At 42.1% G+C, this 26,535-nt stretch overlaps 1 protein-coding gene across 1 annotated transcript in view; it reads left to right on the top strand.

The window, feature by feature from the left end:
• Positions 1–26,535, top strand: part of DMRT1 (doublesex and mab-3 related transcription factor 1) — a 906,587-nt gene that overhangs the window by 551,023 nt on the left and 329,029 nt on the right. The window contains exon 4 of the mRNA XM_078675724.1: positions 26,159–26,318. Coding sequence (XP_078531850.1) covers positions 26,159–26,318 — 160 coding nt within the window. The remainder of the gene's footprint in view (positions 1–26,158; positions 26,319–26,535) is intronic.

Here is a 26,535-nt window from a genome sequence, read left to right as displayed (position 1 = left end):
TTAAATAAAACAAATTTCCTAATACAACCAAAGCCCTGGCATGCCATAGATCTAGTTACCTTTTGGCTTCGAACAGCTCTCCTCCCTAATACACCCCCTAAAGACTCACCTGCACTTATCAGACAGAACAGCTTACATACATAAACCATACTAACAACACTTCACACTATCGAGTTAGAAATCTTGAACTACAAAAATGTAGTGCTCGGAATATAGACTTCCAAAATATTTTGAAGGTAGAGGAAAGTATAGGGTCTACTGTCCTTAACTCCTCATTTCTGTACCTTGCTGATATGTATATCGCCGTGGTACACATATGTGGAGTTAAGAATACTGGATCTATGTTTACCTGTAAATACTCACCGTCACAATACTTTGGTAGTATATGTTCTGTTCAAGATATTTTTGTACTCAATGGTCTTGCGTACAACCCGACAATAAACCACATCCAACAGAACACATTGTAAAGAGTTCAGAGCATCATCAAAGTCTGTGGTTTAGATGAAAACGTCTTCCTCTTCCAAAAACCCACCAACGGTTGAATGAGCAATAGCGATTTGAGGCGCAAAGTGCCAAAATACAGCCTTGTTACTCCTCCCACAAGACCTGCTCTACACGACTGCCCAACGGTCCAGCATGCTTCAACACTCCAGTCATTTTCCCAGCCACAAGAATCTCAGGGTTTGTCTAGAGTAGGGGAACTCACTGTCGAACCCTGGGGCACTTGCCTGAGCTTTACACGTGGCCGCTGGTGAGCAGTTGCTCAGAGCTGGTGTTCAAGCGATGAGCACTAACATCCAGAAAGATTGTAAGCAGACAAGCAAGCGCGTATTTACACCTTAACTAAAGTAAATGAAAACAAACATAGAAAGAGTCCTGCAACGTTTATCTTTAGGAATACATTCAAGTTTAAAGACATTGTTGAAGAAACATGTAAAAATATGATAATGTCTCTTCAAAGTTCAAAAAAGTGTGTTTCTCTGACGAGAAGGTGATTCACCTTACTACATCAGAATATATCACAGCATTGAGTGGCATTTATTATAAATGGTAGTTTCTCAAACTGGAACTTAAAAACGTTCATGCCCTCACCCACAAGTCTCACAACAATGCCATTAGTGGACCAAGAGGCAAGTCAGTTTCCATGTCCACTTTCGATGTGGTTTTGGTTGTTATTTCACATGGAACAACACTATATTGAAATAAAGTCTGGAGAAGCTTTAGTCCGCGCACATTCTCAGCTCATGTAATTCAAAGTGCTCTCATTTGTGATAATAAAGAAAAAGGAGGTACGGTGAAATAAAACAATTGCCAAGGATCACACAATTTGGAAACCTGGTTTGATCCAAGGTTTTCTGGTTTCATAATATGTGGTTAAGTCACTGGTGGGTCTCCCTCTCGCTCTCTATCTCTCATTTTGCATAAAAAAATAAATACTTTATATTAAACCTTGGGGCATGAGGTAAGAGCATAGGTGACAGACACAAGCTGCATGAAGGCTCGGCATGTTTGGGGCTCAAGGATCCAAGAGAACCTGAATCTGAGCCAGAGCCAGGCATTTGGATACGCTTGAGTCTCACCTTCCTATAGTGGCTCGCTCACCTCTATCACATAATGGCAATTAAGGGGACAACAGCATGGGAAGGACCTTGGTTTGTGCATGACCAGTTTGGTGAAGCAGGGGTACGTACCAAAACCACATTGCAGTACCTCCTCTATCAAGGTCAATAACTTTCTCAATATACCACATTTAGTGAGTGGACCATGAGACGGTTTTCTCTCCTCTATAGTTTACAGTCCCATTTGCTTATCACATCAACCAGTGTTTGGTTTCATTTAAATAATTCATGTCTCTGTTAAAAAAAAGTAGAAAAAAGGTTCAAAAAGTGATTGTTCAAGAATACATAATTGGTCATAAGGGGCAAGGAATAATAAAAGTCATGTTTGCATGTTGCAGACACTTACCACATCGGAGGGGGGAGGTGAGGAGGCCCCCACTGCAGCCGCCACCGCCAGAAGTCTATTTCTGCTGTCCATAGCAACGCCGCCCCGGGACTCCATCTCCCGGCAGCCTCAGCGGCGGCGCTGCTATCACGAGAGCACCAGGAGGCACCTTAAAACTGCGCTCTGCTTGGCGGAGCGGGGAGACACTTACCACATCGGAGGGGGGAGGTGAGGAGGCCCCCACTGCAGCCGCCACCGCCAGGAGTCAATTTCTGCTGTCCATAGCGCCGCCACCCCTGGACTCCATCTCCCGGCAGCCTCAGCGGCGGCGCTGCTATCACGAGAGCGCCAGGAGGCTCCTTAAAACAGCGCTCTGCTTGGCGGAGCGGGGAGACACTTACCACATCGGAGGGGGGAGGTGAGGAGGCCCCCACTGCAGCCGCCACCGCCAGGAGTCAATTTCTGCTGTCCATAGCGCCGCCGCCCCGGGACTCCATCTCCCGGCAGCCTCAGCGGCGGCGCTGCTATCACGAGAGTGCCAGGAGGCGCCTTAAAACTGCGCTCTGCTTGGCGGAGCGGGGAGACACTTACCACATTGGAGGGGGGAGGTGAGGAGGCCCCCACTGCAGCCGCCACCGCCAGGACTCAATTTCTGCTGTACATAGCGCCGCCGCCCCGGGACTCCATCTCCCGGCAGCCTCAGCGGCGGCGCTGCTATCACGAGAGCGCCAGGAGGTGCCTTAAAACTGCGCTCTGCTTCGCATCGCGGGATGCCGGGCTAAGCCCGGGCAAAGGGCGGGCCCTCTACGGCCAGAGGAGGACGGGACGGGCCACCCCACTTGACTCTTTCTAAGGAGGAGGTATAGAGACGCTTTAACTCTTTATTCATCTCGCATTGTACTGCCTATTGTCGTTTCTGGAGTTCTTTATTCCATTAACCATGTCCATCTGGGAGGAGCTGAATGCCCTGTGTGGAACAAAGTACGTCCCGGACGTATCAACCCCCCCATAATGGGTAGAGACGTTGATCAACTAAACAGCACTCCACGGGATGTACCTCTATCTCCCAATAAAGTCCAATCTCAAGTCAACACACTGTCCTGGGGTTTAAACTGTAAAAGGAAGCATGATGAGGAAAAAGATAATGACAATGAGATTCAATCTAACGCTCATAAATCGTGCACCAGCCCTTCATCAACCCCCTCTAACCCAACTATATTTATGTCGGATAAGGCTGTGAATAGAACATACGACCCTGTATCGCCCCTCCAATTGTCCTCACTGGCCCAGTTTGAGCAATTGTTAATATCTGCAATATCACGTCTGGTCACAAAAATTAATGATTTGGGGGACAGGCTGACCAGCATTGAAAAAACACTTAAAAAGAACTCTCTACCAACTGAAAAAACTGCTATACCTATTTGCCCTAATCCTCCCATCAACCAAGAAAAGCCTAAGTTCTCTGCATGCAGGAAAGTCCAAACTCTTGAATCCCCTCTTACCACACCTATTCCAACTGGCCCTAACGTTACTTTTAATCCCGCATTCATACCTTATAGAGCTCCCAGGGTCGCTCTAGAAAGAAGGCACCGCATTAATCTACCTCCCGAAGCCGCCCCATACGTGACTGTCCTCTATGGGGTCCCTGCACTTAGCCAGGGCAAACTCGAAACACACCAGGACCTGCTAAATAAAGTCATTTTTTGGCTAAAACACAACAGACCGTTGCCACCTGACCTAGATGGTGGAATCCTGAGTGTCAGGAGGGTGGGGTGGCTAGGTACGTTGCCCAAAGACATCTCGGGGGACTTGATTTTAATCAAATTTAAGAATAGGAACATTGTCCCCTACCTACGATTTTGCCAGACCAAAGAAGGAGATGGCCCTATTTGCATTTGGGACTTGTATGATTTTTATCCCGGCTCCCAACATATTCCGCTACCAAGACAAATGACAATGACAATGAATTATAATTCTTGGAGATGGGGATCCCGTGTACCCTGTGCTATTAACCCTCTAGCCTCTAATTAGTCCTGAATATACACGAACATTGATTAGTTGACTCGTCACATATATTTAATCCTGTTTTAATAGTTGATCTTAACTTTGTAATGAAATGTTGAGATATCTATGCATGTATGTATTGTTGTTGCTTTTATGGTTTTTGACTAAAAATCGAATAAAGCTAATCTGACTGACTGATGTCGCTCATTACAGAACTGTGGTGTGAGTGATTCTGATGGTGAAACTTAGAGAAACTCTCACCAGATAAATGCACTGTGTTGTGGAACATGTCCAGACATTTAATATAGAGTTCACAACTACCATATTTTTTCTAAGTGATAAAGTCATAATTAAATGTTAAGTTTTCTATCATCATTGCTAAAACTGGTTCTCTTACAGAATATCGTGCTAAAAAATATTGAGAGACACAAATATTTTGTCAAAAATATTGTTCACAATATTAGAACATTGGAATGTTGATAGCTCTGTTGAAGACAGTGCATTGGCTCCTGGCTTATAATGGCTGGTATAACCCCTGAGCTCCAATATTCCAATGTTTGACTTCTCCCTTTTTAATTTAGAACATTTTACCCTCAGTGGAATGTTTTAATTCCCTTAAAGCCCTTCTGCCTCATGCTATACCTGTTGTTATAAGCCCTCTGCGACGTTATCGATCCTTGCCTGCAGCTCTGGCCTATAGCTCAAGTTCAGGGTCTTTAACAACCAATATAGCCCTTGGCAGCGGGCTACAAGGCTGCAATAGTGTGTTCCTGTACTTATAACGGGAACAACAAAAATATTGTGGAAGAGTATATGGACCAGAAATAAGTAAAAATCTTGTTTAAAAAATAAATATATATATATATATATATATCGGCTCCACACAGCTTGGCACAGCCCAGCGCGGCGTAACGGCAAAGGAAGGAGACGGACCAGCCAGGTACAGCAGAGATATTAGCTTTTATTCACGAAAAATAGCAACGCGTTTCGGGCTTAGTCGCCCTTTGTCACTATATATATATTCTTCTGCTCCTCGAGGAAGAAATGATTCGCACTCCCGGGTACTTTTCCAAATATTTTGCTTTTATTTGATATTTTCAGAGAAACATTGCACAACCAACGCGATTCGGTGACTGCTGCCACCTTGGTCACGGTCGGAGGTTATCTCGTTTGTTTTCACATATATACAAGTTTAAAATTTAGTAATCACATGACTTCCTGTTTCCTCACAGGTATGATTCTGGTCTATGTAGTTAAGGGGACTTGTTGCGTTTCTGCCCGTTTTTCATTACATTTAAACCATTTCTTACTGAGACTTTACATTGCATTTCATCTTGTTTAACCCATTCTTTTTTACATTTGTACCACCTCTTGCTAAAGCCAGTCAATTACATTTTGAACATGATTTTCCAAATACACAGTCCGTTTTGGTAATTCTAAATTTAGTTAAATAAACTTTCGTTAAGTAAACTTTCTGATTAAGCCCTCCAGTGGGCTTACAACCTTATAACGGTAGAGGTGGTAGTTCAAGTAATTGACAAATTAGATAATAGTCTTATTCAGAATGTCAATATTTCATAAGTTGTCCCTTCCTTAGTTTTTGTAAAAAAAACTGAAGAATTATATATATATACTTTGAAATAATGTGCTTAAAGCAGTTTGTTAGTTAAAAAATAACGCAATTGTAAATAGTTGTAATAATTATATATATTATATATATATTCCCAAAACACAGTTCAACAGCCACCGCTCCTCGTTGTTGTGGGTGCGTCCTCTGCGCGCGGTGAAACGTGCCGGTCAATTGCACAACTCCAGTTTACCAATTCCAAAAACTGTTTCAACGAGTGCACTCCAGAGCCATATATCAAGTCAAAGCAAGGTTTGTATATATTTCATAAGTTACAGCGAAAGTTGACAAACGCGTTTCAGCGTTTCCGCCTTCAGCAGTGTCAACAAAACTTTACTGAACAGTGCTTAAAACAAACAGTGAATCAAGTTCATAGACCTAGAAAGTGTTTATGTGAATTAACAAAATAGAAAATGGACTTTATCTCAGCGGCCATCTTATAGTGGAGTCAATGTTCATTATGCATGTGTAAAGTAAGATTCTAATCTATTCGGACATGGATTGAATTCATCTCTTGCCCAATGCACATATGTCAGAAAGTAATCATTTTTTGTTCCTTTGTGCGTAACCATTTCCTTACACAATCCAAATAATAATATGCAAAATAATTGATAAGAATTGATTTGCTTGTAATTCGTAACGTTGGCTGCTTCATCATAATTGATATATATATCCAACTAAACAGTTGCCTGCTGAAAAGAGAGCCTCTCACAGGTACTTTTCTTATGCTTTCTTTATTTGATAGAGGAAAGCGAAGTCCAAAACCAACAGCTGCGCTACGCTTCAATACTGAAATCCTTCCCGACGCGTTTCATGCTTATAAAGCATTTCTTCAGGGGCTCAGGACATCGTGCTCAGTGAAAGCATGGTGGTTTCTGATATCAGCAGTTGACAGGTATTCACCCCGCCCTGATGGGCGTGGCCACCCCAGTGGCCTGTTGGTAGTCGTAGTGCCCAGGTTTTTCTCATGTGAGTCGCCGTGCAGTCACTGTTAATAAACGCTATAAATCCCAAGTGGGTTGCGATGTCATCAACTGCCATTTGTCACGCTGATCACATCTTTAATCAGCCGTACCTGACCCAATACTCTGGCGTCATGTGGCGCCAAAGCCTGACTGCAGGAATGCAGCGGGGCTCCTCTTGCGACTCAGGCTGTGCCTCAAATATCCAAATAAACAGTTGCCTGCTGAAAAGAGAGCTTCTCACAGGTACTTTTCTTATGCTTTCTTTATTTGATAGAGGAAAGTGAAGACCAAAACCAACAGCTGCGCTACGCTGCAATACTGAAATCCTTCCCGACGCGTTTCATGCTTACACAGCATTTCTTCAGGGGCTCAGGACATCGTGCTCAGTGAAAGCATGGCGGTTTCTGATATCGGCGGTTCACAGGTATTCACCCCGCCCAGATGGGCGTGGCCCCCCGTGGCCTGTTGGTAGTCACAGTGCCCAGGTTTTTCTCATGCGTTTATTAACAGTGACTGCACAGCGACTCACATGAGAAAAACCTGGGCACTACGACTACCAACAGGCCACCGATCCTGTCTGCAAAAGATTTGTTACTGGAACCTATTGCCAATTACATTGATTACTACTTCTTAAAGCAATTTGTGGAACAACTAAGTTCTTATATAAAGGACACTAGTCATATATTGAGGACACTGCAGAAAATAGAGTGGAAGGATACATACCAAATGATAACTATGGATGTTATCTCACTTTATACGACCATCGACAATGATTCAGGCTTAATGGCTAGCAATTATTTCCTGCGAGAAAGGAGCATTCACTTAAAATATCACAATACAATGCTATTAGAAATGATGAAACTGTGTTTAACAGAGAACATCTTCCTTTTTGGAGAGGACATTTTTCGACAAAAAAGTGGCACTGCGATGGGATTTTATTTAAGTCCAAATTACCCATGCTTACTAATGTGATGGTGGGAACAACAGGTGGCCTGGAATCCTCAACATCGTAGATTTGTGAAAAAAAATAGTAAGTTGGGTGAGATTCATCGACGACTTGATTATTATTTGGAATGGTACCCGAGTGGAGTTCCAAGAATACTTTAATATCCTGAATGAGAGCTTAAACAATCTGAAATTCACTTTAGATTTAAGCAATCAGAGGATAGTCTTCTTGGACACTGAGATATATGTAAGTAAAAGTAAAATACAGACCACGCTCCACCGAAAGTGTACAGCCACAAATGCCACACTGCAAGCAAGCAGTTTTCAACCATTCTTCCTCATAACAAGCATACCCCACGGAGAATTCCTACGTATTAGAAGGATTTGCAGTGAAGACATGGAATGGAAAAAACATAGCAACATCGCCAAAAAAAGATTTAAAAACAGAAAATACAATATGATCGTTATCAACAAAGGATAGACCGGTGCCAATGAAAAAACCAAAGAGGAATGTCTGAAACCAAAATCTCCACCAATGGATGAATATCAAACAGAACAGAGAAAGATCAGATTAATCATGGATTTTTCGCAGGACTCAAAAGCAGTCACGTCAATACTCAGAAAAAATTGGTAAATCTTGCAATTGGACAGTACGTTATCTAAAATCATGGGGAACCATCCAATTGTGACCTATCGCAGAGTCAAAAATTTAAAGGATCATCTCATGCATAGCCATCTAAAAGGAAAAGATCAGAATGAATCTTGGCTACAGACAAAAGGCTTTGTGAAATGTTTCAACTGCAAGGTCCGCCAAATCTCGAAACCAATGACGGAATTCCAAATGGAGAATAAAAAATGTTGGAAGATTCGGGAATTGATCACATGTAAAAGCAAATATACAATTTACATATTTGGTTGCCCCTGCGCACTCAAATATGTCAATACGTGTGAATTAAAAAAACGAATCCTTGAGCACGTACGTGCAACAACAAACAGAGACAGAAGCAATGCAGTGGCAAAGCATATGGGGGTAGCTCATAAAAGTGATTGGAAAAGCCTCAAGCTCTATGGAATAGAAACGGTACCTCTCCATACAAGAGGAGGCAACAGGGAGAAAATCCTCCGTCAAAAAGAGTCTAGACACATCCTAAATATGAGAAATAAGACCCCCTTTGGATTGTATCAACGGAGGAACTTTATATACATTTGTGAAAGATCTTTGATGTTGTAAAAAGTATTGCACCAAATGACTAAAGATACACACAAAAAATGGGCCCCAACAGAAGAAATTATATCAAGATGAGGGAAAACTATTGAATTATCAAAAGAAAAAACGTGTGAATCCAACAGAGATCTAAAGGCTTAAAAATACATGAACTGAAAAAACTTGAACTATTTAATCAATATTTGTATGGGTGCCAAGTTTGTGGATTTATAAGCACAAATCATATATACTTAAATAAGTATTGCAGCAGGATAATTCCTGTACATGTTAAACTAATGGAATGGTTAAATCATTATGTAAAAAGCAGTTGTTGTTTTTTCTTTCTCTTTTTCGCTCCCAGTAAAATTATGACCCAGTCCACGTTTTCACAAACCAGGTTGAGAAAATGAGAAGTATTGTGTTAGTAACTACAGTTCCCAAAATGCCCCAAATCACAGCGTGAATTGATACGATGCCCGCGGGAGCGCTCAGGGCCAGACTGATGATCGGGGTCCCTTCCTCCCTCCAAGCCTCTGGGACAACCGAAAGCACGGTCCCTCGTCACCCGGTGATCCAGACACGAGGAGCGACCCAACACCGCGTCGCAGAGGTTAGTGAGCAGGTGGCCATCTCCATACTTTCACTGTAAACACCACGGCGGAGCTGCTCTATTCGGGGTGCCTGACCTACATGGTGCCCACTGGACTCTGCAGCTGGCTCTAGAACGGGAACACACTGAGGGACAGCGCCAGAGTGCATTACATCTTGGGTGGAAAGGGCTGCCACACAACGAGACAACCTCTAGTGACCAAACATAGAAACGGAACGCTGGGCTGGCACGGACTGCAGTAGACCAGTTGTTCTCTGCACCCCCTCTCCCTCTATCCGATTATCAACACGGCTGCTGAAGAAGCTGCCACAAAAGGGCCCCTCCCCCCAAGGAGCCATCCCAGTGCACACAAACATCTACTGAAGCATAAAATGCAATGCCTAAATGACTATATCTTACTGAGTTTGGCCTGACCCCATGATGGGCGTATAGGAAATGATGTAACTTAACTTTGAAAGTTTAAATAAACAAGAGTCAAGCGCGAAAATTTACTGTGACCAAGGCATTTGTAATGCCGAAACGCATAGGAACTTTGTTGTCTGATTATCATGCCTAAGGATTTATTATTCATGGAAGATACAGACGAATAAATTCAGAAATTGCATATACAACCTGTTTGGAGTGCAGCCCGTTTTTTCCTGGGACACCGGGAGATGTGTGGAATATATATATATATATATATATATATATCACCTCCAAACGACTCTCCCGCTATACCTGCAGAGGGCAAGAGAGACACAGACCACGGGAAGGTATGGCTCAGATGTTTTTATTTCCCCTCAGTGACGTGCTTCAGACTTCTCCAGTCCTTGATCACACATATATATATATATACAACCACAATCCTGCAGACTCGCCAGCCGCATCCAATCTTTAGGGGCCTGGTGTGATTGAACGGGTGCAGGACCTGATATAAATGTACAAACGATCAAGGGAAGCAATAAATACCAAAGAAGCCTCGCACTCCGCAGTGAGGTATAAGAGCATGAACATTTATTTAAGGCAACGCGTTTCACCCGATCCCGGGCTTCTTCATTGCCAACAAAACATACACAGTTGTGCACAACCACCTTTAAAGAAAATATTTAATGACAAACAAAGAAGGGCTCGGTCAGTTTTGCCATGGACATAGAAGAGTTATCAGTAGAAATTTGCCAACATCTTTTCTTTCATAAGATTGTTGTAAATTACTTCAGCAAATTCATCAAGTTAACAATTACATGAAGATCCAATAATTATATGTAGAAAAAAACAGTAAATGATAAATAATCACATTGAACAATTAATCGGTTTTGTAAAAAAGCACAAAACCCACATTCACAGGGTAAGTGATCATATGCCCATATTATATCAAAACAAAAAATCCCAGGCAAGTGCCCATATTATACCACAGCAAAGAAAACACCTTGTCTAGGCAAAATATAAGTTCAGAGGCATAAAACAGATTCAAATAGCCACATGCATCCAAAAAAACAATCAATTATTGCAAGCAATTAATACAAATCTGATAGATAATAAATTGAAAACTATATAAAGTCATGGTCACAAGGTCGGATGCAGAAAAAAGACTAGCTGCAAGCCCAACAGGAATTTAAAATTGTCAGCACCCAGTGTACAAATTATATGAACCATCACAAAAATTGTTAGAATCTCTTGTCTGAAACAAACGTGATCATGAGAGGGAGGGGATACATATTCAAGGTAGTATATAAATAGTTTTGTAATCTAACATGTCTGATGCATAAAAAATATATCAGAAAACACTGCAAAGAAACTGATGTAGGACAGAGAGAGAGAGATAAAAAAGGGGGGTGGAAGGGGGAAAAATGGGAGAATATAGAGGGAGATGGAGAGAAAACAGACTACACTTACCCTATGCGATATCAGCCGATAAGCACGTGTAGCTCTTCATCCTCATTAAGACCCCCTGGGGACTTGCTACCTAGCAGTACACTGTACTCCGATTCCAGTATTCTGAGCTTCCGCTCTCTATCTCCGCCCCAAGCACTGCGAAGGATACTGTCAACACCAAAAAAAGGATAAGAGGGCAGCATTTTTGTTATGTACTCTTGCCCAGTGTCTGGCCACCGGGTAACTCTCATCCACATTCTTAATTGCTCTATAGTGTTCCAGGACCCTCTTCTTTACCGGGCAGATGGTGCTGCCAACATTAGCTAATCCACACGGCATACAAGAACATTTACCACAAAATCATGAGAGCATGTAATGAATGTGTTGATATAATGTTTCCTTCGGATCACTGACTAAATATCGAGGGACAAAATATAGACTACCCAAAATATAGATTCCAAAATATCGAATTCCTATCTACAAACAGGTAAGTACCAAAATATGGACCCCAAAATATCGTTTATATATATATATATACATTATAAAAATATCGAATTTCTTAAAATTAATGTAAAATTAAAAAAATATTTAAAATAAATAGCTAAAATATACTTAAAAATACTTAAATTACCTTAAAATTATTAAATAACTAATTTAACTTATAAAAAAAATTACAATCATATCTGTTAAAACATATATATATATTAACATAATATTAATAAAAAATACACAATATTATTACCGTAGGATAGCAGAGGTGTAAAAATGACTATTCCCACTCCTGGAAGTGCAACAGTAGGGAAAGTGTTGGATAGCGTAGGGGTAAAAATTACTATTCCCACTCCAAAGAGTGCAACAGTAGGGAAAGTGTTGGATAGCGTAGGGGTAAAAATTACTATTCCCACTCCAGAGAGTGCAACAGTAGGGAAAGCGTTGGATAGCGTAGGGGTAAAAATTACTATTCCCACTCCAGAGAGTGCAACAGTAGGGAAAGCGTTGGATAGCGTAGGAGTAAAAATTACTATTCCCACTCCAGAGAGTGCAACAGTAGGGAAAACGTTGGATAGTGTAGGGGTAAAAATTACTATTCCCACTCCAAAGAGTGCAACAGTAGGGAAAGCGTTGGATAGTGCAGGGGTAAAAATTACTATTCCCACTCCAGAGAGTATGGAAAACGTTGGATAGCGTAGGGGTAAAAATTACTATTCCCACTCCAGAGAGTGCAACAGTAGGGAAAGCGTTGGATAGCGTAGGGGTAAAAATTACTATTCCCCTCCAGAGAGTGCAACAGTAGGGAAAGCGTTGGATAGCGCAGGGGTAAAAAGTACTATTCCCACTCCAGAGAGTGCAACAGTAGGGAAAACGTTGGATAGCGTAGGGGTAAAAATTACTATTCCTACTCCACACAGTGCAACAGTGGAGAAAGCGTAGGAGTAAAAATTACTAATCCCACTCCAGAGAGTGCAACAGTTGGGAAAGCGTTGGATAGCGTAGGGGTAAAAATTACTATTCCCACTCCAGAGAGTGCAACAGTAGGGAAAGCGTTGGATAGCGTAGGGGTAAAATTTACTATTCCTACTCCAGAGAGTGCAACAGTAGGGAAAGCGTTGGATAGCGTAGGGGTAAAAATTACTATTCCCACTCCAGAGAGTACAACAGTAGGGAAAGCATTGGATAGCGTAGGGGTAAAAATTACTATTCCCACTCCAGAGAGTGCAACAGTAGGGAAAGCGTTGGATACCGTAGGGGTAAAAATTACTATTCCCACTCCAGAGAGTGCAACAGTAGGGAAAGCGTTGGATAGCGTAGGGGTAAAATGTACTATTCCCACTCCAGAGAGTGCAACAGTAGGGAAAGCGTTGGATAGCGTAGGGGTAAAAATGACTATTCCCACTCCAGAGAGTGCAACAGTACGGAAAGCGTTGGATAGCGTAGGGGTAAAAATGACTGTTCCCACTCCAGAGAGTGCAACAGTAGGGAAAGCGTTGGATAGCATAGGGGTAAAATTTACGATTCCCACTCTAGTGAAGATAAATTAATATAATTCACATAATCATCAATTAATAAAAATTATTTATCAATTAAGAATTAAATAATTACCAATGAAAAATTAATTAACAATTTATTCTAAATAAATACCAATTAAATAATTAACATATTTAACTAATTATAATTAAATTACTTCCCACCCTATTCCCCTATAAACCCACAACCCGCTACATAAAATAAATGAATTTAATTCACATAATTAACAATTAATCGATTAATAAAAAAGAATTATTAATTAATTACCAATTAAAAATTAATTAACAATTTATTCTAAATAAATACCAATTAAATAATTAACATATTTAACTAATTAAAATTAAATTACTTCCCACCCTATTCCCCTATAAACCCACAACCCGCTACATAAAATAAATTAATTTAATTCACATAATTATCAATTAATCAATTAATAAAAAATAATTATCAATTAAGAATTATTTAATTACCAATTAAAAATTAATTAACAATTTATTCTAAATAAATACCAATTAATTAACATATTTAATTAATTATAATTAAATTACTTCCCACCCTATTCCCCTATAAACCCACAACCCGCTACAGAATTAAATTACACAAAAATTAAATAACAAAATTAATTATTGAAAATAAATTAAAAAAATATATACACTTTTCACACATATACTGACATAAAAATTGCGATATTATTAAAAATTCGATATTTTTTATAAACTATATTATGTACTTCGATATTTTGACTGTCTATATTTTTAAAATCAATATTACATTACTTACCTTCAAAACGATATTTTTGATGTCTATATTCTGTCCATTCGATATTTTGTCCATTTTATATTTTGGACTCGATATTTTGGTTTGTCTATATTTTGGAATCGATATTGTGACCATTTACCGTTTCCTTCCAGTAGTTAAGGTATACTCTTTTCGATTTGTGCTCTTCCTGCAGTCTTTGCACCTGCCACATTTGTGGAACCCTTTCTGTTTGCTCAGCCAACTGCCTCCAGTTGTACGTGTGTTGACATAACTATGCACAAGATGATCCTTCAAGGATCTTGACTTACGATACGTGATCTGGGGGTGTTAGGCCATACTCTTCCCAATTGCGGGATCTGATCTGACTAAGTGCCAATGTTTATTGAAGATCTTTCTTAGAGCACCTGATTCATTACTATATGTAGTGATCAGTCTCACTGTGTGGGTGTGCTGTTTTTTCTTTTCTTTGTGTATCAGAAGGTGTTCCCTTTGTGTCTGACCCTCTTTTTTACTGGCCTCTCTCAACACTTTGTATGGGTAACCCCTTACCCTGAACCTCTGAGTCATTTTGCCTTCTTCCACACTAAAGCACTGTGTACTACTTCATCTGCTAGTCACCCCCAAAGCTAAAACCAAGAAATTCGGTGGCCGTCGCTTCTCCCACCTAGCCCCCGGATTTTGGAATCCTCTCCCTCTTTCCATTAAATCCAGCCCTTCCCTCCTGAATTTCAGAAAATCACTCAAAACTCACCTCTTCCCACCCCTTGGTTAAAAACATCGCCACTCACGCTTCCCTCTCACTCACTCTTTCTTAAAGCGCCATGAAGCCTTTTGGTGTTAGCGCGCTCTATAAGTTGCACTTAACATAACATACTACTACACACCTGTTCGACTCTTAGGAGTTGCCCGTACGGGATACTCCATTTTAACCAGTTAGGGTGGTGGCTGCTGGCATGGAGAATGCTATTGCCTGCATTCTTTGTACGAAAAAGGCCAGTTTGTATTTTGCCATCAATTGCTTTGACAGAGACGTCCAGGTAATCCATCTCACTTTCTTGGATTTTATGCGTAAAAGACAGATTAAGATCATTCTGTGAGATGTGTGTAAAAAAAAACATGCAACTCATGTCTCAGACCATCCCAAATCAGAAACAGGTCCCCAATATAACGAGTCCAGAAACTGATGTAGCCTGTCCACGTCTCATTTTCCCCGAGAGGGCCGTCCAAGCAGTCATGAACACTTTGGAATGTGCAGCAACCACTCCTCCTCCTGGACGTCACGGGAGCGGAGCCCCACCCAACTTGGCCGAACAAAAAAAAATGATAATAACAGAAATAACTTCTATTATTATGATTTTTATTTTTTTTACACTGCTGCGTGAGCTGTGGACCTTAGCAGAGAAGCCAGCACTGGGCTGCGTAACTTCAGCAGAAGCATGCCAGGTATCTAGACTCTTCTCATGTAAATGTTCCTCAATAGCTGCAAAGCTGGTGTTACTGCTGGAACACTTCGCTCTAGTCAGCGCAGACACAGGACCCTGTTGCACGTTTTTAGATTAGTTGAGCGCAGGTGTTGAATTCCTCTTCTTTCAAAGATTTACATTAATCTGACATGATTTAGGATGGTCATCTCTAGATTCGGAGGGAGTTTCTTTTTTGCCTGTGGTTATCTCTCCAAGATTCACTTCAGGTGGTCTGGATTGGTTGTGAGGATACTTCTTAAGGTGCCTTTGGGCTTCTGCTGTCATTCAGTTTCCTTTCAGAAATTGTGTACTTGCTGTATGCCTACTAGTTTTCTTCTGTTTTGGTTCTCTTTCGGGCCCAGCTTCATTCGCCTGCATCACACCTGTTGGCTTCCCTGAGTTGTTATCCCCGTCAGTGGTTATCCTCGGTCAGATTAGAGAAGGAGGCTGGAGATGGCCCGAGAAACTCGTGGGAGATTTTTCTGAACATTTCTTTGCGTTCCACAGTTGAGCTGTTACCTTTGTTTGTGTCCCCATATTTAAAATTTAAGTGCCTTATTAGGACTTGCGACCCACGGTAGTTTTAGACACCAGACAAATGAGTTGTGTTTGCCCCATTCTCTTTGGTGATACTCAACATGTCATTAGTGACAGACTCACAATGACACAGTTCTATGTGCAGCCCAATAAACATCCGGGGCCTCATTTATGATAAATGACGCATCGCTGCGTGAAAGCAACGATGCGTCACTTCTCAGTGCGCACTCCTTGCGTCATGATTGATGCGTCATATTTATAATATGGCGCATCATGTCGCAAGGAGTTACAGATACGTCAGTATTTCTGACGTATCTGTAGGCGCAAAAGTGGCGCATTGCTGGAGTGTGTCACAAAAGTGACGCAACTCCAGCAATGTGTACTTTCACATGGGCAAGTCCCATGTTGTTAGTGCTTGCGTCCTTGCCACTGTTTGATTCTCCCACCCGGACTGCCACGCCTTGCATGTTATACGTCCGTTGCCCAGTCAGGGAGAGGATAAAGGTGAGGTTTGTATGCAGCCTGTCTACTGCTACCAGTCCAGCTTTTCAATCAGCTTTTAATGCTTCATGATAACCTTCGGGCTAGAGCTGCTATTTTGTGTCCTATTGTTACGAGGAGTATTTTATTTCACCTGTTTTGCAGTTCATGAGTTGCTTGGCATAGATATTTATATATATATATATATTTTTTTTTTTCGAAGTATGGTGTAGAGTTGATTATTGCCATGGCGCCCGCTTGTGAATATCACTCTTTGAAAAGTCTGCGTTCTTTATAGCCATTTACTTTCAGCCATTGTCCCTTTGTGTAGCAAATGAAAAGCAACTGCTCACAGCTTACTGAATAACACCATACTTTACAGTTAAACCAACGGGAATTTAATTGACAATAAAAATGAGCTACCATCTTGCTTTTTATAGATGTTTCCTGTGGATCAGGTTAAATTGGCAGAGTGTACCCATTTCCTGAAATATGTAGAGCCACTGACTTCTAGCCATTATTTGAATGTTGGCGACCTCTAGGCATACACAGACAACAAAGCAACGAGTCATTTGCATGTGGGGCTTAAATGTGACCTGATATAGAATCACCCTCGTATGGTTTAATTTGGCAGAATATTTATTTTCTGTGCTTTCGAGAAAGAACCAGTTCCCGGTAAAGTTGTGTTTCCTCTACCTGGCCTATTGCATTGTGCGCCTTAAATTGGTTTTATAATTATTAGGTATGTCGGATACAGATAATGGCCCATTGAGAGTCTACAGAGCATTTACAAGCCGTGCCTTTGCTGTATAATTGCGTGTAATCAGATCCTTTTAAAGGTATATTGAGGGCACATTGTCTACTCAGCGATAATCTTAGGTGAGTGACCTGAGACGTTTTACAAAAGATGAAACAATAGTCAGGGAAGCCTTCCCTCTTTCTCACTTAACTTCCTGCTTTTTAATTCTTTTTCATTTCTTTGTGATTTTCACCCTCTGTGTTTTTTCGGTGCCATTTATTATGAGGAGAAACAATTGTGATACCAGTGATACATTCATTAAGGCTTTTATGTCGAACATAAATCACTTAGGCTTGGCAAACCCGCCCTGTGTTACACACTGCTGTTGTTATTGCCAGATGTCACCCTGGATTGGATAAAACAATTTACTTCACCAACCATACAAAAAGGGTTTTGTATTTGTACTGTTTGGTCAACAGGTTTGAAGCGCAACGGAACCGGATTTGGTTGCGTTACAAGGGGTGTGGACAAGGGACGTGCTAAAAATGATTCCATTTGCAAGTAGAAGAGGCTTAGTTAAAATATACTTCCAAGAAGAGGCTTAGTTAAAATATACTTCCAAGATGAGAGCAGTTGGCACTACCTCATTATGCTGAGATGGAGTTGGTCAAAATCTTTTATGGAAACACTCGTTTTACCCAACGCGTCGCGAATCATAGTCAAGAAATAATAGTGAAGATGGACATAAGGTACTCCTGCCCCAGCACCTCGAGCTCTCGGCAAGCCAAGTTCGCAGGTTAGTTTTGCATTGAAGACATGTCGGGCTGCTAGCTTTTCATTCTTGGGATAACAAACACACGTTAAAAATTATATTGATGTACACGTGGAATGGCAAAAAGGCAGACTAGAGACATATTCATGTTGGTGATTAAGGTAAAGTATAAAAAGCATATGTAGAGATAAGTTATTACCCATGCATAGAAAATGGCTTTAAAGTACTTTTCTTGCTTGCTTTGGTGGGCACCACTCGTGAAGTATTCAAAAATGTCTCCTTCCTTCTGGAACATGTTTACTGCAGCTCCTTTTTGGGCTGGTGTTAGCCAAGACCTTTTGGTTTTAAGAAATGTTATATATATATATTTATATGTATGTGTATATATATATATATATGTATATATATATATGTGTGTGTGTGTGTGTGTCTGTGTGTGCACTGAAAGAAACAAAGGTTACAGGGGTGCTATAGTAAGGAAATAGAATTTATTTTAAAAAACTTAGACATTCACTGAAAAATCCAAAGGTTACAGCAGTCACGCAACCACTCAGAGACCTACCCAGGGACTCGCGCACCCACTCACAGACCCAGTCATATACTCATGCACTCACTCACAGACCCACTGAAAGACTCATGTACTCACTAACAGATCCACTCAGACACTTGCTTATCCAATAACAGATCCATTCAGACACTCACACACCCACTCAGAGACTCACAGACCCACAGGGACACTCATACACCCACTCAGAGACTCATGGACCCACTCAGACATTTACCCACCCTCTCACAGGCCCACTCAGAAACTCACGCACCCACTCAAAGACCCACTCAAACTCATGCACCCACTCACAGACCCTTTTGAAGATTAGTGCACTCATTCACAGACCCACTCAGAGACTCATGCGCTCACTCACAGTCCCACTCAGACTCATGTACGCGCTCACAATCCCACTCAGACACTTATGTATCCACTAACAGATCCACCCAGACACTCGCACACCGACTCAAAGACCCACTTAGAAACACATGCACCCACTCACAGACTGTAGGAATTGCCTCTTTTTGCCTGATGTAATTTCGAACTGTAAGTGCACTGTGTCCCTCAAACCATGTTCACAGTGCCAGAGCTCTTTCCCAAAACACAGTACCACGTTTGGCACACCTTCAGGTAGCCCTGTACCTAGGGTATGGGTACTGAAGAAGGTCCTCTGGGGCTGCAGCACTGGTTGTGACACCCCAGGGCCCTCTCGCCAAGGCTATACACTCCGCCATTGCTGGCTGCGTGTATTGGTGTGGAAAATCAGAAGAGTCTACATAGTACACACCTTCTCTAGGACAGGATGGGCTTCCCCGGCAGGAAGATACAAAGGCAATGTAGCCTTTGAAATCCAACCAGTGAACCTCCAGATAGTGGGGAAGGTCAAGACCCCTTCCTGCTCCACTTTTGGCTGGAGGAACGCTGGGACAGTTAGTTAGATAAGTAGGAGGGTTCCCCCCCTCACCCTGCACCACCCCTAGGGCGGGACAGGCAAAGTAAACCCTTCTCCTGAAATTCCAACATCTCGAGATGTTGAGAAAACCTTCAATCGGGCTAGGGTAGTGCATCTTCCCACAGGAAGTGGTCACTAGAGGGTGTAGACACCCTAAAGGTAGGTAGCCCATTGGCTACTACCTGTCTCCCCTTTTAATGCCCCTAAATTTAGTATTTAGGTGGCTCCCCAAGACCTGAACCACAGATTCATCGGACCAAAGAAGATCAGAATAAAGAAGACCCGCTGCACAAGAACTGAGGCCCTGCCGCAGACGAAAATGGTGCCAAACCCTGCCTGATGCTCCAAGGACTCTAAAAGCGCTGCCTGCTGTGTTGTCCTGAACCTACAAGGCTTCCAAGAACCCCAAAGCACCTACATCCTTTGAGAAATCGCTGAGAAGCTGCCTCAGAGTGAAGGTATCATTCCCCTGCACACTGCAGGCACCAATCCCTTGAAGTTCGGTTTGTCAACTTGCTGCTCCCCGATGACCTCGACACAGCACCGTGAAGTCCAGTTTGTCGACTTGCTGCTCCCCGATGACCTCGACGCAGCACTGAAGCAAGGAGAGGTACAACAGCTCCAGAGGGTCTGATCTGCCTCCCCACCGCGTTTGGAGGCTCCAGGATCAATCGGAGCAATCGTGTAACAATACCCGGGTTAGCTGACCCCCAATGGTAAAAACCAAGAAGAAGAGTCTACTCTGGACTCCCAAAGCACCAGAAGCAAGCACCCATCGAGGGACATCAAGACACCCAAGACCCTCTTCCTGAGTGGCCAAACTGTCCCGAGACCACCTCTCCAAGTTGCCTGCTCCTGACCGCGAGGAACCTGAAGAAGCATGACACCCTGCTGACCTGTTCGCTCTGCACCCGGCCCCAGCACTGACTAACTCGCTCTGCTCCTGGGGTCCCCAGGCCCTTGTGACCTCATCCTTCCAAGGAGACCCACCGGACTTACCAGTAAGTCCACTTGTGTGGTGCATTTTCGAGTGTACCCCTTCGTCTTTGTGCACAAGTTTCCAAGACCCTCAGCATTCTTCTGCCCAATCTGGCATGTTCTAGAAATTCTCCTGCTAGAACTTTGGACCTGGTCCTGACTTCGTCCTGAAAGGTGAAGGTGAACTTCGTGAAAGCATTGCCTGATTTCATATGCATTTTTCCTCTTTTTCCCCGATAAATTGCCATGGTGCGTAACTGCACACAAAAGTGATATATTTTCTGAAGTTTGAAAAATCATAATTCTGAAAGTACTTCCTTCCTGGTCTTAAAAAAGACATAATAATCGACTTTATTTTTTTTTATTTGTCTCTGATTTATTCTTGAGTGTGTGTCTCATTTATTGCCTCTGTAAGTACAAAAAATGCTTAGCACTACCCTTTTATAAGCCTGACGGCTCGCCCACGCTACCACAAAAAGAGTGTTAGAATTATCTGCTTTACCTCTGTGTACCATTTAGGGATTCCCTGGACTCTCTGCACAGTGTACCTCTTTTTAGTACACCATATAGAGAGCCAGTTTCCTACACAGGTCCACTGAGACACTCATACACTCACTTACAGACCCATTCAGAGACTCATACACCCACTCACAGGCCCACTCAGACACTCACGCACCCACTCACAGACCCACTCAGATACTCACGCACCCACTCTTGCAATCACTCATTGACTGACACACACTTATGGAGGTACTCGCAAACCCACTCTGACATGACTCACAGACTCGCTCATTTACGCACCCACTCACACACCCATTGAGACACTCACTCATACACCCACTGAAACACTCATGCACTAACTCACACACACTCTCAAAGGCTACAGGTTACAGTTAGGATATATATATTTTTTAAACCTTTGAAATTCACTTAAAAATCCAAAAGTCACAGGGAAGCAGTCACTCACCCATATAGCTACTCACACACACATATTCACCTATACAGCACCTCACACACCCACTCACTCACCCATACACTATCTCAGCACAGCCAGTCACCCATACGAGTACTCACACACCTACACAACCACTTACATACCAATTCACACATCAATACAAGCACTCCCAGATCTGCTTACTCAACAATACAACCATTCACACAGACACTCACTCTCTAATAAAGGCCCTCACACACCAACTCGTTTAACCAAACAGCCACTCCCTCACCCATGCACCTACTTGCATACCCAGTCACTCACCCAGAAAGCCATTCAGGCAACCACTCACTCACCCATGCAGTCACTTACCCATACAGGCCGTCACACAAAGACACTCCCCCATACAGCCACTGACACACCCTACTCATGCCCTCATACAGCCTTTTACACATGCAGTCACTTACCCATACATGCATTCACACACACAGTCACTCATACACCCATATAGCCAATTATGCATGCAATCACTTTGCCATAAAGGCACTCACACACACTCACTTATCCATACAGACACCGACTCACCCAATCAACCACTCACATGCACTAACCCCCCACACCCATTCACAAATCCATACAACCCCGCTCACACACACAACCACTTACAAAACCACTCACGCTCACACAGCCACATCCTCACTACTATTCAGAAACCAACTCACTCACCTATACACCACTTATACATCCACTCACAGTCACGCAGCTACTCAGATCTCATATGTTCGAAATAGTAACACTTATTACTAGTACCCCTAGTATACTATATATATATATATATATATATATATATATATATATGTGTGTGTGTGTGTGTATATATATATCTATACATATATCGGTTTTTTTAAACTCATAAACTCTTAGAAAACACTTACACTCACCTCATGATGTCATCATTGATGTCATTTGATATGTCATCAGTGATGTCACTGACCATGTCATGAATGATGTAATATGTGAGGTCATAAGCAGTGCATTGCAGGGGCGTATGTTATAGTCAGCTCAGGTAATTCTCAGGCCACTTTTGAAGCCTTTCATCAATTAATGGAGAGCAAAGTTCCATTGCCTTGTAGCTTTTGTGTGTTGGCTTCTTACTCAGGAGGAGTCTGTGAGCTGGAAGCTGAAATCACACAAAGGAACATTGTAGAATGGCTGTTGTTGGTAATTGTTAGTTGTGTGTTTCGTATTTGGTAAAGAGAACTATATATATGAAACTGGATGCCCTTCAATTTGGGCATGCTCATTTCTACTGAGCTTTCTAATGCACTTTTTATACAATGGTGTTTGAAGGACTGGACCAAACTGAACAGCACCTTCATTACTTTAGTAAGTCACGTTACAGGTAGTGGTACTTTAGCTATCATTTGTTTTTTCAGTTTTCTTTCGTTACATTGAGGAGGCTTGGTTGCATTGCTTGACTGATATTGTTATGAAGATTAAATCGGAGGACATTCTCTTCGCTTGCAAATAGGAAGGACGTCAATGACATGGCACATGTTTCCATATATTGTCTGTGCATATCGGTTAACTATAAATTTGTAAGACTTTTAAAACATTATTAGAACAGTTTGTCCTAGATAGCAAGGCAGCACTCAGGGCCCGCCTTTAGCATGTGCTAGGTAGGCTCATGCCCAAGACACAGATCTTTAGAGTGGCAAAGCAGCTGCCAGCAGCATTTTTCTTATGACCTGGAAAAGTGCATTCAAACATTGTTTCTGGAGGATAATGGTTCCCATGTCTGCATTTTGACTACGTTCATTCTCATGGCTCTTCTTCTCTTGCCCCCTCATTTCCCCCCTTCGTCTCCCATAGTTTCAGCACAGAGACTGTTAAAGAAAGCGAATGGGAGGGGATCCAAAGTTGGTTTTGTCCAGGGCGCTCTTTGAGCAAAGGCCAGATCTAGTAACACTTTATTTATTTATTTATTTATTTATTTAGGAGTTTATAAAGCGCACAGCTACCCCTAACGGGGGTGTCCCAGCGCTGAGGCAGGCAACAGGTTACAAGGCTAGGCAAAGAGAACTAGAGGTTGGTGAACAACCAGGTTTTCAAAACACATCGAAAAAAGGGTCTGACTGATGAGCGGATGGAGAGTGGCAGGGCATTCCAGACTTTAAAGGTTATGACCGCAAAGGCCCTGCCACCAGATCTTGTCTTGCGAAAACGGGGGATAGCAAGGAGAGGATGTTGGTTAGATCTAAGGGTCCGGTCGTGATGATAGTGCTTGAGTCTAGCTCTCAGGTGCGCAGGGCCTTGTCCCCGGAATTCTGTGAATGCCAGTGTAATGGCCTTGAATTCAATGTGTTTAATCAACGGTAAACATTGTAGATTCCTAAGATGCGGGGTAATCAAGTGGTGGAAAGGAATTTTACAAATCACTCTGGCTGCAGCGTTTTGTATGATTTGCAGACGCCGAATCAAATAGGCAGGAGCCCCCAGATAGAGACTGTTGGCGTAGTCCAAGTGGGATGTAATTAAAGCATGAATTACCGTCCAACGAGACTCCAGGGTGAGGAAGTGGAGTCATTTCAGTAACATGCAAAGCATGAGGAGGACACCAGTCTGATTTGGGTTTTGCAAGAATGTTCATTGTCTAATCTGAAGCCGAGATTTCTCACAGAGTCAACAGGCTTGGGGGAAGGATTCATCTCTGACGGCCACCAAAACGCCAGGAGCGGAGTTTTGGGGTTAAAAAGGAGTATCTCGGTTTTGTCAGAGTTAAGCTTGAGACAGTTCAATTACATCCAAGCCAAGATGTTTGGCAGTTTCTAAAGTTAGAAAATTCCGCTTCGGAATGGTCTTCGAAAGAGAACACCAGTTTGGTGTCATCCTTGTAGAAGATAACCCTCACCCCGCAGGATTGTACCAGCGCCACAGGAGGTGATAGGTAGGCTTTCAGAAGGAGAGGGTTCAAGGCTGAGCCTTGAGGGATCCCGCAGAGCAGGGGTTTCTCTGCAGAGATGAAAGGATGAAGGAAGACTTGTTGAGACCGGCTTCCCAGAAAGGACCGGATCCAGGATAGGGGCGTGCCCTCAATACCCATGTCACTTAACCTATCTAGAAGGATAGGGTGGGCAACCGTGTCGAACTCCGCGGACAGATCAAGAAGCACCAGCATAGCTGCTTTGCCCAAATCGACGCTCTCACGGATACTCTCGGAAACTTCAAGGAGGGCGGTCTCAGTACTGTAGCCAGTTCTGAATCCGGACTGGCTTAGTGAATTATTTTACAGTTTAAAAAATGGCTTTTAGCTGAGTTCCCCGCCAAGTGGACCTTATTAGTGAAATAGTCTCTCATAGTAGTGCGTTTTAGTTTGTGGACATTTTTTAGGGCTTTTTTTATATACCGTCTTAGCCACAGGGTCATAGGATAACACTTGCATTCACAGTGCCTCTCTGGGCACTAGTAATGTAATGCCATGGCTGGGCATTCCTTACCCATGTGGATGTGATCTCCTTCATATATAAATCTGGTCAGCTACGGTGCTGCAGTAAATTATGCCATTTTGAACTTAGATATTTGGATTGATAGAAGTTTAGAAGGTGTTTTTATTTCTTCTGTTATTTTTCATGTTTCTCAGAACAGTGATTTGTGCCTCAAGTGTTCATAATTTCTGCATCCATAATGTTTACAAAAATGTTTCCCTTCATATTCCATAGCATAGGATTCGGTGCTAGAAGTAGGGGTCGTGCGGCGCAGCACTCCCAGAAATAATTGTGCCTGAATTATGATGGTGAATGAGCAATAAAGATGTCTTTAAAAGTTATTTTATCTTGTCGCATTTGCTGTGCTTTAAGAAAGAGAGGTCAAATGTAAGGCTGTTTTCTTACAAAAGGCTGCTTATTCTTTTAACATGGAAATTGGTATTTACCTTTCTTTAACTGTAAAGTGGGAGAATTTTGTAAAGTGAACTTTGTGTTAATCTTTCTTTTGTGAAAGGAAAGACTGTAGGATGTCATTTTTTCCAACAGACAGCAAAATGTAAATACCTATAAATTAACTCTGCTAATGTTTCCAAATGTACCAGCAGTTATGAAAGGACAAAACAGGTGTTTCTTTGTAGTTCTCAAATGTGATGGAAACAAAAAATTTTATAAGCTCAAACAAGACAAGAGACACTATTCTAGGGGGTGCACAAATGACAAATATTCGTGGAAAGCCGGTTCCCAAATATTGTTTGTTCAATATATAGTTTTATTAGTAAAATGCAGCTGTACCAATTAAGCGGCCATTTCAATGGAGAATATCCTGTCTGTTAATGACAGTGCTATATATTTCCGACAGTGTGCGCCAAAGTGCACCACCAGCTAAATGCTGTCCTTGTGCACAGGGCTATCTGATTTCTTTCAGGACAAGATCCAAGACATCTATTCCCCCCCCCCCCCCCCTCCGAACTTATCACTTTCTTGCTGAATAGGTGTGGCTCATTTTCTAGACTTGCTCATTGTGTAACGCTTGGATTTTTACACTCCCTATGAGTTCAGTGATGTAACTCTAGTAGCAGCACCTCCATTCTGAAAATGGTTCTTGCACTACTGAGCATAGCTTAACCACAAGGTCTATTTCCTAATGTGTCCAATTATGTTACTCTACAACACATATTTTGGTTACCTGCAATTCGATTGATGAAATATTGTGCACAAAAAATGTGTTTGTATCATATATTTATTAGCTATATTTGTTATAATTCTATCATAGAGGCAGAAGAATAAATGCCCGAGGCCTAATGTCTTCCATTTTAAGTTTGTTCTCCTTTCCTTACCAGATGAAGACCCCAGAGGGTCGCTTGTCCAGCCATGTCAGTTCCCAGTACAGGATGCACTCCTATTACCCCGCGGCAGCCTCGTACCTCAGCCAGGGCGCGTGTGTATCTCAGGTGCATGCCTCCGACGAGAGCCCCTCATACACTGAATCAAAAGCACATGGTAAGTCCTCTGCTGTCCTCGAATACTACTAACCAGAAATTGCCATCACGTTGGTTGCTGTTTGCCATTTTTAAAACTATTTTTGTTTTATGCCAGCTCTCAGAATTACAAACCTTTCTTTTCCTGTTGTTAGACTAACTTAACTATAAGTCATGCACGTTGTAATTTTAGTACATTTAAAAACAGTGGGCCTGTGTTTTTGGAAAAAGACTCTATT

The sequence above is a fragment of the Lissotriton helveticus genome, chromosome 2_1, assembly GCF_964261635.1.
Source record: "Lissotriton helveticus chromosome 2_1, aLisHel1.1, whole genome shotgun sequence".
Lineage (NCBI taxonomy): Eukaryota > Metazoa > Chordata > Amphibia > Caudata > Salamandridae > Lissotriton > Lissotriton helveticus.
This window is presented reverse-complemented; position numbering and strand designations above follow the sequence as displayed.